An 18042-nucleotide genomic window follows, 5' to 3' on the forward strand; every position below is an offset into this window, starting at 1 on the left:
ACCTGCGGATGACAGGATACTGGGGATAAAGATAGGTGCTTTAACACTTTCCTCATCTGAAATTTGGGAACTATAATTTATTATGAAGATTGAAAATTTGAAATTCTAAGGTTTAGAAGATATAACAACAGCCAGCAGTTTGGACCTCTGTGCTAATTCCCCGGCTCTCTGGGAGTGACTGTCTCAGGTCACATGTCCTTCTGACTTGCTGACATCTACTTAGAGGATCACAACAACACAATCAGTTCTGATGTCTACACTGCATTTATCCTCTGGTTACAGTTTCAACAGCCAAGAAGCCACAGGCTGTGCAACAACTAACCTGTTTCCCCAGCAGTGGAGAGCCCCCCAGCTGAGCACCTCCCACACTCCAAGGAGGAACTGCAGACTCAGAGGTGAAGACAGTCTGTCCGTGAGGGCGCATGGACTACCAGACTGCTGCAGTGTGGCCAGAGAAGGGGTTAGTGCAGAAGCTGGGTCTGGATGATCCGCACGCAGGAAGGACACAAGGTAGAGGGTGCCTTCTAGCAGGTGGGGCTGCTCTGCCGGGTTAGCAGAAACAACACAACCCGCTGAGGAGGGTGGGCAGAGCCCCCCTCCTCCCGCCCCAGCAGGGGGCTACAGGGAATGGCCTACTCCACAGTCACGCATTTGTACAACGCAGAAACCAAAGTCCTCTCGAGTGAGCCCCACACCTACTCCCTTCCTATTCCTCCGGGCCCCTGCAGGTAAATTTAGTCACAAACTGGATTTGGAGCGTTAACACGCCGAAACACCTAAAGCAAAGGAAAGCGGGAAGGGACAGACAGAAGCATTTCTCGAAACTTCAAAACTTTGGCTCAGTAACAACTTCTTAATGAAAAGAAAAATATATACAAGGGTACTTGAAAAAGTTTGTAGGTAACAGAATTAAAATGTAAAGTTTGCCTGTGTGCAAAACAGCTTTCAAATCCATGCATTTTTCCATAATACACATTTCCCAGGAATCATGTAGGTGTCAGCAATAAACCTGCTTACTCAATCTCACGTTCAGGAGTCCCAGCGAGCCTCACGAGCTGCCTCTGAGCTTTCCCTTCTTCGGTCCAGGGCTTTCCCTGGAGGCCCCAGCTGTCTGCTTGCTCCACGCCTTCACGGTCTGCTTCCGGTCCTAGTCACACGCTGAGCACACGGCTCCTTGCTGACAGTTCCCACACAGCTCTGTCCCACTCTGAACCACCTCTGCATGCCTATTAGTTACCGTTTCAAACCATGACATCTGTTCATGGCAAGCACCTTATAAAACCTATCCCAGGGAGGCTTCTCTTCTCAAGAAAAGTCTAATGCGGATGCAGCCCTTCACATCCTCTCCTCAAACAAGGCCCTCTGTGTCTCGGAGCGCGTCACTCCCATCAGGCGTGCTCTTTCCTACCTGGGAACTTCCTTTGCACAATCCCAAACCACGTCCAAGTGCCTTCCTTCCTCAGCTGAGTCAGCCCTCTCCTCCCGTACACCCCAGCAGCGCTGACTCTTCCTTCACACACAGTAGACTACATGTCAACCCTCATCTAGGCCTCCCACTAAAAGTGAGGTGTCACACTCCTTTCACTTTTGTATTTCCAGCATGCAGCACATGGAAGCGGATAGAGGTCAAATTCCTAAAGATTAAATTACCATTATAATTAAATTTTGGTGATAGAGGCAATATAGAATTTTGATCCCTTATGAAGGACTACACCATTGTAGTAAAATGGGAAAAACTGTTGGGAGGTGGGAGTTTGGGGGTGAATCCCAGTCTATACAAAATTGTACCTAATTCAAAAGTCAAAATAAAAATATATCTAAGAAAAAAAAAAAACAAAGGATGAAATGCTTAGAAAGCAGCTTTATGGGTCTGGCATGATAGCCTAGTGGCTAAAGTCCTTGCCTTGCACACGATGGGATCCCACTTGGGCACCGGTTCTAATCCCGGCAACCCCGTTTCCCATCCAGCTCCCTGCTTGTGGCCCGGGAAAGCAGTCGAGGACGGCCCAAAGCCTTGGGACCCTGCACCCGCGTGGGAGACCGGGAAGAGGCCCCTGGCTTTAGATCAGCTCAGCTCTGACTATTGTAGTCACATGGGGAGTAAATCGGTGGACAGAGATCTTTGTTTCTCCTCCTCTCTGTATATCTGACTTTCCAATAAAAATAAATAAATCTTTAAAAAAAAAAAAGAAAGAAAAAGAAAAAGAAAACGAGCAGCGTTGGGATGCAGGAGAATGTCAGAGGGCTTGGGAGCCAGGTCGGATCTGCTGCTTCCAGCTACTCGGCATTAGTAAATCAGGCAGTTGTCACGACTGCCCTCACACAGCAGGCACTGGGACTAGAGGGCGGCTACTCTGCTGGCATCGACAATGACGACTACGGCTCAGCCAGCACGCTCCGACAGGCTGGCAAGGTGACACCCAGGTCCCTATCTGGCGTCCCCTGTCACAAGACGAGAGCCTTGTGCACGTTACTTCTGACATGTGCCTCAGCTCCTTTATATAGAATGAGGATGAACCGGGCCGTGACTGAGTTGCCGGGAGCTCCTGGCATGTACTCACTGCTGACACGCTCACTCCTGGCAGGGATCAACCCCACAGCTCACACCTGACGGGAGGAAGATAACTGAGCAAATGTGAGGGCTGAAATCAAGCAGAGCATATTTTACAAATATCCTGAAGATGCTGGCAAGTACCTTTCAAATATTAACCTGAGGAAGAATTACAACTATTTTTACAATGAAATTACAGAGCAAATAGCACGTTCAAGAAATTTCATCCCTCTAAAATATATGTGTGAAGACATATGCATGCATATAGTTATATGAGAGAGCGATCAGACTGTACCATTCCTGCAGCTCGTGCATGTGAAGGAAGCGGTTCCGATACTCTCGTGGCAGCTCGAACTGGGAAGGAATCGGAAACATGGATTCGTAGAAGTCCCTGAGAACAGCCTTCACCGTCTGCGCGTCTTTATGATTGTGGTCAATGTTGTCATTCAGGCAAACAAACTTCCTAAGGCAACAGAAAGCCAGAGTTACTGCTTATCACAGCACGGTACTGACCTAACAAAAACAGAACAAGGCCCTGAATGTATTTTAAATGGACTTCTGTCTCTCTTTTTTTCTCTAGGGGAATTAAATTCCAGAAAATATTTTATTAGATATCTTAACCTACAAAATAAGAGAACTAGGGCAGATTACCCCTTAAAAGAAGCTACTAACTAAATTTAATTTAACTAAGTAAATGTAATGATTTTCATTTACTGTGTAGACAGTATTTAAAAATGTCATTAATTGACTGGAATATATCGTTATCAGGGAAAAAAGTAAGTAGCTAAAATGAAATTCTCTGAACTGATAGCTACACTCTAAAGACTGGGCACATAGATAACCAAGAAAGAAGTGAAGTTTTACAGATTCTTTTTGATGTCTCTCCAACGAAACACTAACATTCTAGACTTCTGGGGCCAGCGTGGTGGGGACAGACCATGTACAGCTACGCTCTGTAACACCGGCTTCACTCTTGGATGCTGGCTGGAGACCCAGGCTGCACTACTTCTGATCCAAACCCCTGTGAATGTGCCAGGGAAGGCAGCAGAAGACGGCTAGGTGTTTGGGCCCTTGCACCCACACGGGAGACCCAGACGAAGCAATGGGTTTCGGCTGGAGCCATTGTGGCCATGTGGGGAATGAATAGGCCAATGAAAGATTCTCTCTCCCCTTCTCATCTTTAAATACAGAACTACATCTTTTAAAAAGTATTTTAGACTTCTGGCAAAAGGTATACTACAGCTGTGTTTCTACACTTACTTCAGTTACTGAACTGTTTGGGCCATTAAAGTGGTAGGTAAGGCTGACAACATTTTTCAAGTATACTTGCCAAAATTTAAAACAAAAACCCAAATGAAATAAAATCTCTGGATCTAACTTCCAGATTATGGGAATTACAAGGGTCACATGAACAAATTAAATAACTGAAATAAGATCACAGAAGTATAAAGTATAAAAATTACAGTACATGTAAAATCTGACTTCTTCAAACCCAAACGTGCCTGGAACAGCAGCGGAGCTCAGGTGTTTGCCCCTGCATTCATACAGGAGATCCAGGAAGCTCCTGGCTTCTGGGTCTGGACTGCTTCCATTCCGGCTGGTGCAGTCACTTAGGGAGTGAATCAGCAGATGGAAGACCGATCTCTCTCTCCCCTTTCGCGCTCTAAAACATTTCCTTTCAAATCAATATACAAATCCTTTTTTTTTTTTTTTTGGCAAAAAAAAAAATCACAAAATGACCGACATTCACCTAAACTTAATCTGGAAGTAGTGGTGAAGGAATAGTGTACTTAAATGAAACAAGATCAAATACAAATTGATTTCCATTGAAGACAAGTGATGGGTATATTTAAATTTGTTCAACAATCATGTGTGTATGATAACATTTTGGCCAGTGACATAATTAGTGTGTCATTCTTAAGACTGTGTCATCTACTAACCCCACAACCCTCTTAGCTCGTGCACATCCTGTGATGTCTGCTCAATGAAGAAATGCTATGATGTAGTTCTGAAAATGTCTCCATTGTTGTACGGCACGTGACTGCATTATTTCATCTCAAAACCTGAGGGCTGTTTTAAATGAAAGGACTGAGAGCGGTGTCAATCAAATGCAACACACGGCCTGGACTGCAATCCTGAACTAAAAAACAAGTAAAAAGCTGACAACAACTAGAGGGACATTTGGAGGCAGCTAGGGAAATGTGAGTCTAAGCTCTTGATTGGTATTTGATCAATGTTAAAGTCCTGGGGCGTGTGTTGTAACAGTCTGCTGGTGTGAGGAGGAAGCCTCGCCAAGCCGGGGTAAGAACGAAGCCAAGTCCAGCCCCGTGCAGGGGATAAACATCACCCGGAAGTTGAAATCAGTGATGAGGCTTGCCTGAGCTAACATGAGCCCTCACAAAAGTAAAATAAAACAAGTTTAAAATGATGAAAGCTGTTCAGATACAGAGGAAACAGCTAGGTCTGAAACGCTGTGGAAACAGCCTCTTTCTCCTCTGCCTTCCCCACGAGGCAGCCTCCCTCTTATCTCACTCACGCCTCCTCTCAGGTCCAGGCCAGGCCTCCGCAGAGGGCCCTACCCCAGTCACCAACCACCATGCAACAACCGCACGCTCAAACACTCCCTCCGCCAGTACGCCTTTCTGTATGCTGCATAAAGAGATAACAGTTTTCCTCTTTCTACTCCTGTTGCCTTTGATTCACACATATTTACATAATCAGAAGTAATGTTTTAAATTTATATGAAAGGTAAAGTGACAGAGAAGAGACAGAAGCATCCACTTGCTGGCTCACTCCCTAAGTGCGTGTAGCAGCGAGGGCGGGCCCGGGTCAAAACTGCGGGAACCCAGGGACTTGGGCTACTCCTGCTTCCCAGCCGCACTGCCAGGGACCCGGATCGGAAGCACAGAACACCTGGTGTCAACAGACACTCCGACACAGGACGCAAGCATCGCCAAGTGATGGCGGAGCTATGGGGCCACGATAACTAACCATCCTGGGAGGCATTGTAAAAATCAGTACCTGGGGTTTTTCCTTATGTCATCCAGCTGGCCAACGACATGAGAAACATTGGTACGAATCATTTTAAAAGCAATTTCTTCTTCTCCCATGATTTCAAACCTAATTATCAAAACATAATTTAAGAGTTGAATTTCAATAGCAAAACACTTTCAAAAACCTTAGTAGACTTAACATCCACACAATGATTTAACATTTTAATATTATTAAAGAAAGCAGTTTCATATAAACATTAAAAGAGTACTTAACAGACTAATTGTTGTCAGCTTCTGAAATGAACAGACCTCTATAATTGTTCTTAAAATAAATGAAGAGGAAGGAGATGTTTTCCTTACCTGTATTTGTTTTTGTCCTTATACGCTTTGTGGATTTTGTCAGTTACTGGTTTACAGTTGGTTACCAGACTTTTAGTGACTGGTGGCTGTGAGAAAATACAAGAACAGGTGCTCCAACACTGGCCGGCAGGGAGCGCTCAGCTTGGATGACAAACAGCAGGGGGCGCCAAAAGGCTTAGCAGTCAACATGAACATTTACATGCACTATTTTCAACATGAAACTGCATACTACAAGTCAGTGGTTATAGACTGACTTTATAAAGTTTTATTTCATCACACCTTTCCCCACATGAGATTCTTATTCTGATTAGAAAGCATTTTCTTCATCAATATGTAATCACAGTCAATCGCACTGATGAAGCCTAAACCTTGATCTTAACATTTCCTCGGGGACTGTGAACTAATGTTGCCAGTGTCATGAATGTCTATGTTAAAAAGTTTATCTGCATGAATACCAAGGCTAAATGATAAGAACAGGAAAAACATCCTAAATTATTAGCTCTCAAAAAATATATGTCGAGTCTAAACTCTGTGCTTGAAATTTGACAAACACTATTATTGTGATAATAAATAAAACTGTACGTACTTTTTGAAAGCAATATTTCAGGCCCAACCCGGCCCGGCATGATGGCCTAGTGGCTAAAACCTCGCCTTTCACATCTGGGATCCCATATGGGCGCCGGTTCATGTCCAGGCTGCTCCACTTCCTATCCAGCTCCCTGCCTGTGGCCTGGGAAGGCAGTAGAGAAAGGTCCAAAGCCCTGGAATCCTGCACCTGCGTGGGAGACCCAGAAGGAGCTCCGGGCTCCTGGCTTCGGATCGGCTCAGCTCCAGCCACTGTGGCCAATTGGGGAGTAAATCAGCAGATGGCAGATCTTCCTCTTTGTCTCTTCTCCTCTCTGTATATCTTTCCAATAAAATAATAAAATAAATCTTTAAAAAGAGAAGAAGAGATGTGGACACACTGTGGGCAACCGTGAATCCCTGAGAGCAAAAATGGGCCGATTCTTCGGCCAAGGTCAACAGACTCTCAGCAATCTCCCACCATATCCCTGAGCCTCCCGTGGCCTCCCAAAGAACCTGCAGGCCCGGGGGGAGGAGGAGCTGGTCAAGCAGGAACTGGTCTGTTTCACACCGTTCTTCCCTAGCTCCTCTCTCCCAGCCATGGTCTGGGGTTGCCATCACAAACCTCCACAAAGGACACGGGAAGCGCTCAGTCCTCCCAGATGCCTGCGTCTCCTCACAAACAGAAACCTCAATGACCGTGACAAACACGGACACATACTTTTTTTTTTTTAAGTAGACTACTGACCCCTGGATGACTTAAATTGATTGTATCAATTTTCGGGTGTTGGGGGTGGCCCCAGATTTTGGAAAAGGACAAGACATCCTATAACTGAAAAAGTTAATTCTTTTTTCCCCAAAGATTTATTCATTTTTATTGGAAAGTCAGATTTTTACAGAGTAAAGGAGAAACAGAGAGGAAGATCTTGCATCCGTTGATTCACTCCCCAAGTGGCCTCAATTGCCGGAGCTGAGTCAATCTGAAGCCAGAAGCTAGAAGCTTCTTCTGGGTCTCCCAAATGGGGTGCAGGGTCCCAAGGCTTTGGGCCACACTGCACTACTTTCCCAGGCCACGAGCAGGGAGCTGGCTGGGAAGCGGGGTTGCTGGCATTAGAATCAGCACCCATATGGGATCCCGGTGCGCTCAAGACTAGGACTTTAGCCACTAGGCTACAGTGTTGGGTCCTAAAAATGTTTAATTCTACAACCCAATTTACATTTTTTAAATTTTTCATTCTATTCTGTGTAGAGGCAGGCAAAACACCTGATTATATGCACATCTTTTCAATCAGCAAGAAGTCAACAGTAAGCAAGAACATTTACACAGTGGCCTAGAGTGTTGTAAAAACGTTTTCCACAAACCTACAGTGCTCTGTCCTACTGGGTCACGGCAAACCCAGGAGAAACCGCTGAGGCATAGCCACGTGCTGCAGCTCTCCTCCAGCCTGCCCGCCCGCCAGCCCAGGGCAAGCAACCCTGTGAACCACAGCCCAGAACCACTCTCCTTCTCTCTGCTGACTCCTATCGGCTTAGCCCTCGGCTGTGGGTTTAACTTTAGTTGCAGTTTAAACTACAAAAACAGAGAATTAGCTATAAAGTGGCACGCAGGTATAGACCACCTTGTGCCACACGCTCAATGAAGCTATAAGTGCTTGGCAACACTTGTACTTGGTGCACCTGTTCCAACGGCTGCCCCCGTGACACTGCGTCTCATGAGCGTCACAGGCTCTCTGGGAACACGGGTGGGAGACGTAACCTCTGAGATCCACATGAGTGCTAACCGAATGCACTTCTTCCTTCAGGAATCCGAGTCTCGACTGATTTTAAAGTGTTCCTCCACAGTTATTACAATATTATTTATATGTGGTCTGAAGATTTACAAGAGAGTAAATTTTTAAAAATAATATTTTCTCCTGATTATGAGAGCAAACATTATTCACTACACAAAATACAGAAAAAAAAAAAACCCTCATGTAAACAAGAATACTAAGAATTTGCCCTGGTTTGACCTTTTGCCCTTTCCGTGATTCCTCGGGAGTAGATACTTGCGCATGCGCGTGGGAGGGCAGATGGCAGACTGGGGAGTTCCCACCACCTGAGTTACACAATGCGCATGCCTCGACCCATTCTACCATTTAACCTCAATTTGTACACATTTTCCCACAAATTAGTTGAAATCAGCGTAATCATCATGTTAACGGCTGTCTGAGACCCTCGTTTCATCAATTCTAAGATGCACATTTTTTAGTATGTTTTTAACTTGGTAATCTGGGTGTCCTGTATGATGTTCAGAGTATTTCAGCTAAGGGACGTTTGCACGGAGCTCTGCGCCAATCACCCACTAACCGCACGGGTGAAAAGCAGGCAGTGCCAAAGCGGAGCACAGCAGCACTCCCTCGGCTGGGGCTCGCTCTCGAGATTGTCCTCCCTGGACAAGGGTGCGCTGAGGCTGTGTTTCTATCACCCTTGATGAGATCTGCGAATGGATCATAGGCAATCTGAACATCAGTTTAGGTGTCTTTGTCGGGGAGCAAGACAATGATGATTCTGGATTATCTGTTACCCCTTTGCATCACAGACACATCAACACGGAGCTTGTGTGAGACCCTGGAGTGCTCTCCCCCAGAGCGGAGCACACTGTGTGCAGCTCACGTACCAGGTTGGGATCGTAGTACGCTTCTTGAGTTGGTGCAATATTGCTTAGTTGTGTGATATTAGCAGGAAGCATTTTGGAGCAATTTATTAGCATGTGTTCCAAACTTGTCAAATCCTGACAAAGTAAAAATTAGAAGAAATGAATTACACTCTTATTATAAATATGACTGCCTTAAAAATATTATGTAACATCCAAAATTAGTTTAAATGCTACCTTTAAGGAAAGCTTAACTACATAACTTTTCTTTTTTTCCCCTTTGAAAGGTAGAGATAGAGAACTTAAACTGAGGGTGGGTGTCGGGTGGGTAGGCAGACGGTTTCACTTTCCAAATGCCAACAGCTAAGGCTGGGCCAGGCTAAGACCAAGAGCCAGAAACTCAATCTGTAGTCCCACAGAGGTAAAGGAGAACCAAGGGCTTGAGCCATTATCTACTGCCCGCTAATGGGAGAGCATCAGTGGGAAGCTGGATAGGAAGTGGAGCGGGGACTTAAACCAAACACTCCAACACTGGATGTGCAGCATTGCAACTGGTGTCCTCATCCCAGGGCCAAAACCCAAGCCCAAACAGATCTTGGTGACCCACTTCCCTTCCAGCTCCCTGCTTGTGGCCTGGGAAAGCAGCCAAGGATGGCCCAAAGTCTTGGGACCCTGCATCCAAGTGGGAGACCCAGAAGAAGCTCCTGGCTTCAGGTCAGCTCAGCTCTGGCAGTTGCAGTCACTTGGGGAGTGAATCAGTGGATGGAAAATCTTCCTCTATCTCTCCTTCTCTCTCTCTATATATATATATATCAGGCTTTCAAAAAAAATACACAAATCTTAAAAAAAAAAAATAATAAGATGCAAAGGTCTGGCTGTAATGTCAGTCAGCTGCATTGGAAGCCTTCCCAGTGAACATGCAGGCACAATGTGCCTCTTCTCAGTGATCACAATACAAGGCGGATTCCTGCTAAAAGCCTAAGAAGGTGACCTCACATGATGCTGACTCCCAATTTGGTTTTGATTCTGATACTACAAATGGACATCTACATTAAGATGATAAACATCTACATTAAGAATTACTTTTACTCACATTAAATTGAAATATGTGTGTGTGGGGGGGAGAAAGAACTAGAGCTACAATTTTCATTTCAAGTGTCACAGAGGTTAGAATAGAACATCACAACACCTGCAAACTTAGAGGGAGGTCGTGAATCCTGGTGGCCAGCGTTCGGATCTCTCTGTCAGACAAGACACCAGAGTGATCTGTATCAATTTCATCAAAGACTTGAGAAATATTCAGAGGCTGAACAGCACTCATGAGATAATAAAAATAAGAGAAGGCAAACTGCATATCCTCCGAATGGCGCACTTTGTGAAATGATGTCTTGTCAAATTCCTCAGGGAACCTGTCCAAATACGACACAGAGTGAGCTGGGTCAAAGCATGCAAGATATCTGAGACGTACAGAAACAGAAACTTTTCCTGCTTTTTACTTATTTATACAGTGTCTTCGAGACATCAGTCATCAAATATTAGAGCCATAAATCGAGACTGGTGAACATGCAAATCCCAAGTCATCTTAGTTCTGAACAAATCCACGCAACTCAAATACAAGTAAAACTCACATATCTTGCAGTTCTTGCATAACGATCCGGTCGATCATGTGCGGCATGTGTGCAGGGACTTTCCGGGATGTGAACCCAAACTTGCTATTTAGAATTTTATTTACATATCGGAGAGAATCTGCAAACGTGTCTTGTAGTTGCCTCCCGATTCGTTTGCTATCAGTAAAGTAGGCCAATTGTGTCTTCAACGACTCTTCTTCCTGAAAACAGAATTCCATGGACCTCAGCGCCATGCTCAGCGTACTTCATCAGCACAGAGAAAGGCAGCATTTTAAATCATGTGTCATGAAACAGTCCCTGTCCGGGATGGGCAAATGTTGCCTTGACAGCAACAGTTGAATGATGACCTGCAAGGACTGCTGATGGACTAAGAGATTTCCAAACTTTTTCAATGCAATGTTTAGGAAACATATCTACACAGAAATATTTCAAAGGATTTACTCACGTGAAAAGCAGAGAATTACAGAGATAGAGACGGGGGAAGGCACAGTAGTAAAAGGGAGGAAAGGAAGGAGGGGCGGGGAGAGAGAGAGAGATTGATCTTACATGTGCTGGTTCACTCTGCGAATGACCACAAAGCACAGGACTAGGGCAGGTCAAAGCCAGGGACTTGCAATTCTGTAAGGGTCTGCCACATGAGCACCAGGTGCGCGAGCACTTGAGCCCCCACCCACTGCTCTCCCACGTGCGTCAGCACGCAGCTGGATAAGAAATGAAGCCGTCAAGACTTGAATGGGTGCTTATACCCTGGAGTCACAGGCGATGGAAAGGTAGATTCACAGAGTGAAGGAGAGACAAAAAAGACCTTCTGTCTGCTGGTTCACTCCCCAACTGGCTGCAGCAACCAGAGCTGAGCCAATCCAAAGCCAGGAGTCAGGAGCTTTTTCCAGGTCTCCCACACTGGCGCAGGGTCCCAAAGTTCTGGGCTGTCCTTGAATACCTTTCCAGGCCTCAAGCAGGGAGCTGGATGGGAAGTGGAACAGCCAGGACATCAACCGGCACCCATGTGGGATCCCGGTGCATGCAAGGCAAAGACTTCAGCTACTCGGCTACTGCACTAGACCCTAGTACTTAAGTTTTGAACACAAGGACTAGAAACAAATTTAGTTTCATCATGCACTACTGTTAACATTATAAAAATCAAAACCATTAACAGACAAAATTAAACAGGCAAAAAAAAATAGTTAAAGAGTTCAAGTACACAGGCCAGGACCATGACATAGCAAGCCAATCTTCCACCTGTGGTGCTGGCATCCCATATGGGTGCTGGTTTGAGCCCTGGTTGCTTTGTTTCCAATCCAGCTCCCTGTTAATGCGCCTGAGAAAATAGCAAAACACGGTCCAGGTACTTGGCCCTACACCCAGGTGGGAGACCCCCACAGAGCTCCTACGGCTCAGCTCTGGACCAGCACACCGCTGGCGTTGCTGCCATCTGGGGGGAGTGAACCAGCAGACGGAATCTCTCTCTTGCTCTGTTTCTCTCTCTCTCTGTGTAGCGCTGCCTTTCAAATAAATAAATAAACAAATGTTTAAAAAATTAAAGAAAAAATTCAAACACACTTTACAAAAGGTAAAGTAGCTTTATTCCTGTAACTGATGAAAATGTGGGCATTGATATTAACAATCTTGTTGAACCTGCAAAGAAACAAGCACTCTACAGAACAGTAGAAGCAAACAGTGCGACATTTTCGAAGAACTTACAAAGTTTGCACGCACCAGATTTGTGAATCAAGTAGTTCTACCCACCAAAGACTTACTCCAGGGTAAGACACACGTTCAAAAACATAATATTATGTCTAAGTACAAAACATGGGAAAATAATGTGCAGTTCTTGGCAAGAACAGTGGCAATGACGTACGACCACACAGAAAAGCGTAACATGAGGAAACTGAACAGACTTCAAAAGCGTTTTTTTAAATCTATAGAAAGATACTCACCTGTTAACAGTGATTACTCCAAGGAGGGAAATTACGGAAGAAAGATCTTTCCTTTTATTCTATATGCTTCTCTATTGCTTGCAAATTTTTTTTTTTACCACTAGCCAATAATACTGACTTTGCAAATATACTTTTTAAAAAAGGAGAAATTATGCAAATTGTGCACTCTTAACAATCAGTGAACGCCTAGCGCCAGGCAGCAGGTGACTTTCAGAGCCCAAGAGGAACGAGACAGGCGCCCTTCACCTCCTTGCTCTGCCAGCACAACAGCCACTCCTTCTCCAGCTTGCATCACATGACTGCTTGGTCTCAACTACCACCTGTTCAAAGGTCCGCTCACAAGCCACTTCCTCTTGGAGGCCTTCCCAGCATCTCTGCGCAGAGCTAAGGACTTCTCCCTTTAAACTCCTTGCTTATACCTCAATGGAAATAGTTATCTCATCGCTTCAATGGTCTGAGTTTCCAGGAGCAGTCACTGCATTCCCTGGAAGCTCATGCTGGGATAGCATTTGGGAGACACACACCTGATGTGACAGCCCAGCATGGTGGCAGCCATAAGAGAGCTGGGACTCTGGGTCAGCTCACACTGTGGACGGGGAAGCTGATGAGCTCAGCTGAACCTCGGGCCTTTTCCACACCTGTACAGCTGGAAGAAGCCCAGCTCAGACACGTTACACGGGGACAAGTGTCAGTCCTATTCTCCTACTTCCCCTGACTTAGCCACACTAGAGCTGTTTCCTAAGCTAGGAAACAGGGGTAACAACAGTAAATTCCCTTCTATGATGTTTTTGTTATTTGGCTTATTAGAAAACCTAAGTGAAATTGTATCAGAAAAGCGCTAAGTTTAGCAGCTGGCACAGGGAAATGCTGAATAAACAGTAGCTGTTACCACAGTGTAACTTTAAGGTTACTTACTTTTCTTGAGTGAGAGAGAATAAGGCTGAATGTAACTTACGTCAAGAAGATCTTGGAAAAATTTTTTCTTCTCCCATGGCAAAAAGCCCCGGTAGCTTTCTGTATAATGCTGCAGTCTCCTTCCAGGTAGCACTTCATGGTGATCTGTAGGACTGGGGTTCATCCTGTTTGCTTCCTCTTCTCCCCCTATGATTTTTCCTTTGGCCTCATGGTTTTCCAATGGAACAACAAGAGAAGACAGCTTTTCTTTCGACACACCTGCTACTCTGAGAGTCTCAGCTTCTGACCTAAATCTCCTTTTGGTCCCCAAGACCAGGGGGGGATTCTGAGTCTGGGAGTGCCCATTTGCTTTTCCTGTGCCTGCTGACCACTGTACTTGGGGGGCCCCCAGGCTGCTTGGTGAGGTGCTTCCGTGGCCCTGTTTCTCCAGCGGTGGGGCTTCCATGCTGTCCTTCGTCATGTCTGTTCTTACAGCTGGACTGACTCTGAAGTTGGCACCCTGTGAACTCATCAGAAAGGATGTCAGCAAGGCTGCCTTGGACACATTGTAGCCTTTCACGGTGATGTCTCCTTGTTCCAGCTGCAAATCCAGCTTGTGGAGCTTCAGCTGGATCTCTTCGGGAAGGAGAGAAATATTTACCAGAGGGATTTCCACCTGCTCTTGGGCTCGTCCTGTTGTGTTCCCATCAGCTCTCCTGACCTTTGGGAAGCGTTTTTCTTCTGGGATATCTTCAAAAAGGACCTCCGCCTCTGTTAGAGGTGTTACGGGGCTAACCGGATTTTCGTAAGACTTCTGGGTCGTAGTGTTCACTTTTGGCCCCTCTCTTGTATCCACCTCTACTGTTATCTGGGTTTTGAACTCTTCATCACGTGAATTTTGAAACGTGAGATTAAAATGTATTGTGGTTGCATTCATCCCTTTGTGCATTATGAGATGGATGGTTTTCCACTTATTGGCAATAGAAGCATGTCGAATGACTGGGTTGTCACTGTAGGCCCCTTCAACTCCTCTTTTGGCTATTTCTGCAAAGCTGAAATAAGGCAGGCATTCACCTTTTGGAAGAACATAGTGAGTCTGGTTTGGGAGAAGAGTTACTTTATACAATTCATGAAAATGTTCTAGAGGAAAAAAACAGAAACATGACTTTAAAAAATAAAGCTAGGCATTTTATTTCTTGTCCTTTAATCCTCTGGGTTTCAATTTTGACTTCCTACCAGTGACTTCAAATTGATTTAAAAATAAGCAGAAATCCCAATACATTGAATCAATCATAATAATTAACAGGAAATGTTTACCCTGACTTGCTATAGATACATGGACCTTCTGTAATTAAATCCTGATAATCGGCTGCCATCCTTACTTGAAAAAAAAAAAACCCTTTCTACCAACTTCCATGAACAAGCTACCAACAAGACTCCGTATTCAAACCATTTTTATTTAATTAATTATTGATTTCCTTTCAGTATTTACAAATTAAGCTCTCTCCACATGTTTCTGGTTAAGAGAAACATGCTTAGTCTGAAGAAATGAGAATGAAACGAACAGAAAACATTTTTATTGTCTACTGTCTTCTAAATCTACTTCCTTTTTTCACTTGCAACTTAGCAACTATTTTGGAAACAAACCCGGAAAGGGGTCACACAGCGAATGATAACTTTAAAACAATAAAATTCACCCCGAGTCCCCTCAACTCGTTAAGGATTCTCATCCCCTATCCTTAAATGTTTTTATGGCAATAAAGATACCTTGCCCACAGTCTCCAGCATCAAACCCACAGGACAACACGTTGCAGGCTTGGTCGCAGAATTTATCGGCAAGCCAGGAATTTGCACATCCTTGGTTACAGTACGAGACGCTGTTTAGTCCTCCGCCAAACTGCCAGGGCTGTCCAAGCCCCAGGCTCCCGGTACCCCCACCTCCTGCAGCGTACCGATGCCCTGCGTTGTTGCCTGTAGAGAAAAGCAGGAAGGCAGAATCTTGTTGAGCTTACAATTTTTAGGAAACTCAGCTCCTTATTTCTTACTAACACCTTCAAGACCGACACTTAATTTCAATCAGAAACAGTGTATTTCATCTTCAGGAGAAAAGGTCAGGCAGCTTAAGAAAGGAGCATCACCTGAAGGAGCAGGATGGCCAGGACTTGGTTCTTGGCAGCTGGAAAACCCACACACACATGGCTCCAACGGGCTCGGAGGAGGCCCGTGCAGCCATGCATGCAGGGCCGGGGAGAGCCGTGGCTGAATGTGTGTGCCTGGGCACTGAGCGCTGGGCAGCAATGTTAATGCCCACCTAGGGGCTGGATTCTCTGCTCGGCATGATTTGCATCCTCTCCCTGCAGCTGTTTATACTTTCCCAAAGGGCACGTGACAGACATGACTGAAACACAGCTTGGAGCTTCACTTCCTCTCTTTTTCACATCTCCAAATCCATGAGGGAACACGGATGGTAGCCAACATCAGTGCACTTACTCTCTCTTGGGTGGCCAAAATATCCAAGTTAATAACCAATGGTGCTCAATGAATGGAATGCTTTATAAGCCAAAAGCAGAATGGGGTGGGGGGAGAGCTATTACCAAGAAGTCAAAATAAAAGTATATGAGCCAGAGAAGAGCTGCTATGGACAGAGAATGCTTATTTGTTTGGCATTTCTTTTCTTATTCTGTGGCCTATTGTACTTTGCCACTGAAAACTACTAGCTATGAGTTCTTATAAGTAATTCTTGCTGGAGTTTACGTAATTGTGTTCCACATTTTTGCACTAGGATACTCTTACTCTCGAGCCTGTTTTCAAGTGCAGAAACCACATGAGAACATGCCCTCGGCTGTGGCTGACACACACTGGGGGCACGGGAACACTAACCAGCACCTCTAAAGCGTCTACACCTTGCCGACTGCGTCAACACGTGAAGAACGCTGGAGTCTACGGCACGTGTCCAGTGATGGATCAGAATGAAAGAGATCTCCAAACATAAGTGAATCACATCTGAAGCCAGGCTTACCCGAGCAATCACCACCGTCCCAGTCACAGGCTGAATTATTACAAGCCTTGTCACAATAGCCATCTTTGATCCAGGACCCTGGGCAGCCCTCGGCACAGTTGGGCACAGGCCATGTCAAGTAAACCTACAATGAAATCAAACAGAAACTCACTTCTGGTTTCTGACACACAGTTAAAATTGCCTAAGGATTGTCCATATTTACATTCCCTTTAAATTGCCCATGCCTACAGTATCTTCTAAGTCCTGCCCTCCTGATGGTTCGGAGTCCACGTACTCTTTCCCATTACTTGAGCAGAGGTGAGAAGGACTCAACTCACACATTAGGTTTTCACAATGTGGTTTTATAATCTTCAATATAAATTAGCAACATGTGAGTATAAACACGTGTTAAGGCAGGTGGGAAACAGTGCCAGCCACTGCTTTTCCAACAACTGCCAGTTTGTGCATAATCATGTCTCAAGGCTGACAGGAGAAAACAGATAAACTTAGAGGACCCTTTATCTCCACCGGGGAGGCCCTGTGACAAACAAATGGACACGGTGTCCTGAGCTCAAAGGGAGGGACGGAGCACTTATACAATTTAAGTCATCTTTAAAGAAAATACATTCCCATTAAAGCCTGTGTCTGCATGTTTCTGTCTATGTGGAATGTCCTTCATCACCTAAACCAGCTCACTTGCTCTTCAGAAATACTTGCCAATTCGACTAAACAACGCTGTGCTGCCATTCCATGGCACTAGGGCTCTCCTGGCAGCATAAGAAATGCTGTATGCAGCCACTGACTCTGCGCGTGGTTCCCCAGTAAGCCACAGAGCAGCGATTTAACAGACGAGCCCAGTGAACGAACCCAGTCGGGTGGCACGGAAGCAACAGGCCAGGGAGGCAAGTGCTATTAGCACCCAGCTGCACAGTCTTGTAACTTAAAAACTCAAGTGATAAATACCTCACTTCTCCCTCGTTTCTGTCAACACACGAGTATTTGCACTTCCCTGCCATGGAGCTAGGAAACACACGGGGGAAGTCACAGTCCTGCATGGATCTTCCCGAACAGTCGACTCCTGCAGCTGGGCTCCGAGCTGCTTCTCCATCCTGCTTCTAAATACAGCCAGCGTGAGACAGGCTGTCGTTACTGCGGTGTTATGTATATTGTTAAAGCACGGATTTAAGCTGGATTCACAGCTTTGTCATTCTGTTGATGGTCGAACTATAATTTGGGTTTGTGATTTTTCTGCTTTTATTGCTGCTGTTGTAGTGTAAAATTTCAAGGGTCAGAGACAAAGATGTGAGTTCCAGCTGCTTGACAATTTGCAGGCATTTCCTACTGCAGGCTTTTTTATTCTCCAGCTGCTGACTCTCCTGACTTGACACTCAAAAATACCCATCTGATCACATTTGATTCTAGCAGTGTATCAACTGATTTGCAAAGACATTCTCAAGCCTGCTAAGTCCTTCTCCCCAGCTCTCA

The 18042-nt window shown here is 45.2% G+C and overlaps 1 protein-coding gene across 2 annotated transcripts in view; it reads right to left on the reverse strand.

The window, feature by feature from the left end:
• GNPTAB (N-acetylglucosamine-1-phosphate transferase subunits alpha and beta) overlaps positions 1 to 18042 on the reverse strand; it is a 73535-nt gene that overhangs the window by 5557 nt on the left and 49936 nt on the right. For both annotated transcript variants that reach the window (XM_040984313.1, XM_040984323.1), the window contains 9 exons: positions 16579 to 16702; positions 15327 to 15530; positions 13621 to 14699; positions 10729 to 10928; positions 10290 to 10509; positions 9125 to 9238; positions 5905 to 5990; positions 5573 to 5671; positions 2847 to 3014 (listed from right to left, as the gene is read on the reverse strand). In XM_040984313.1, the coding sequence (XP_040840247.1) occupies positions 2847 to 3014; positions 5573 to 5671; positions 5905 to 5990; positions 9125 to 9238; positions 10290 to 10509; positions 10729 to 10928; positions 13621 to 14699; positions 15327 to 15530; positions 16579 to 16702 (2294 nt within the window). The remainder of the gene's footprint in view (positions 1 to 2846; positions 3015 to 5572; positions 5672 to 5904; positions 5991 to 9124; positions 9239 to 10289; positions 10510 to 10728; positions 10929 to 13620; positions 14700 to 15326; positions 15531 to 16578; positions 16703 to 18042) is intronic.

The sequence above is a fragment of the Ochotona curzoniae genome, unplaced genomic scaffold (genome assembly GCF_017591425.1).
Source record: "Ochotona curzoniae isolate NIBS_2020 unplaced genomic scaffold, NIBS_Ocur_1.0 contig_1014, whole genome shotgun sequence".
Taxonomy (NCBI): domain Eukaryota; kingdom Metazoa; phylum Chordata; class Mammalia; order Lagomorpha; family Ochotonidae; genus Ochotona; species Ochotona curzoniae.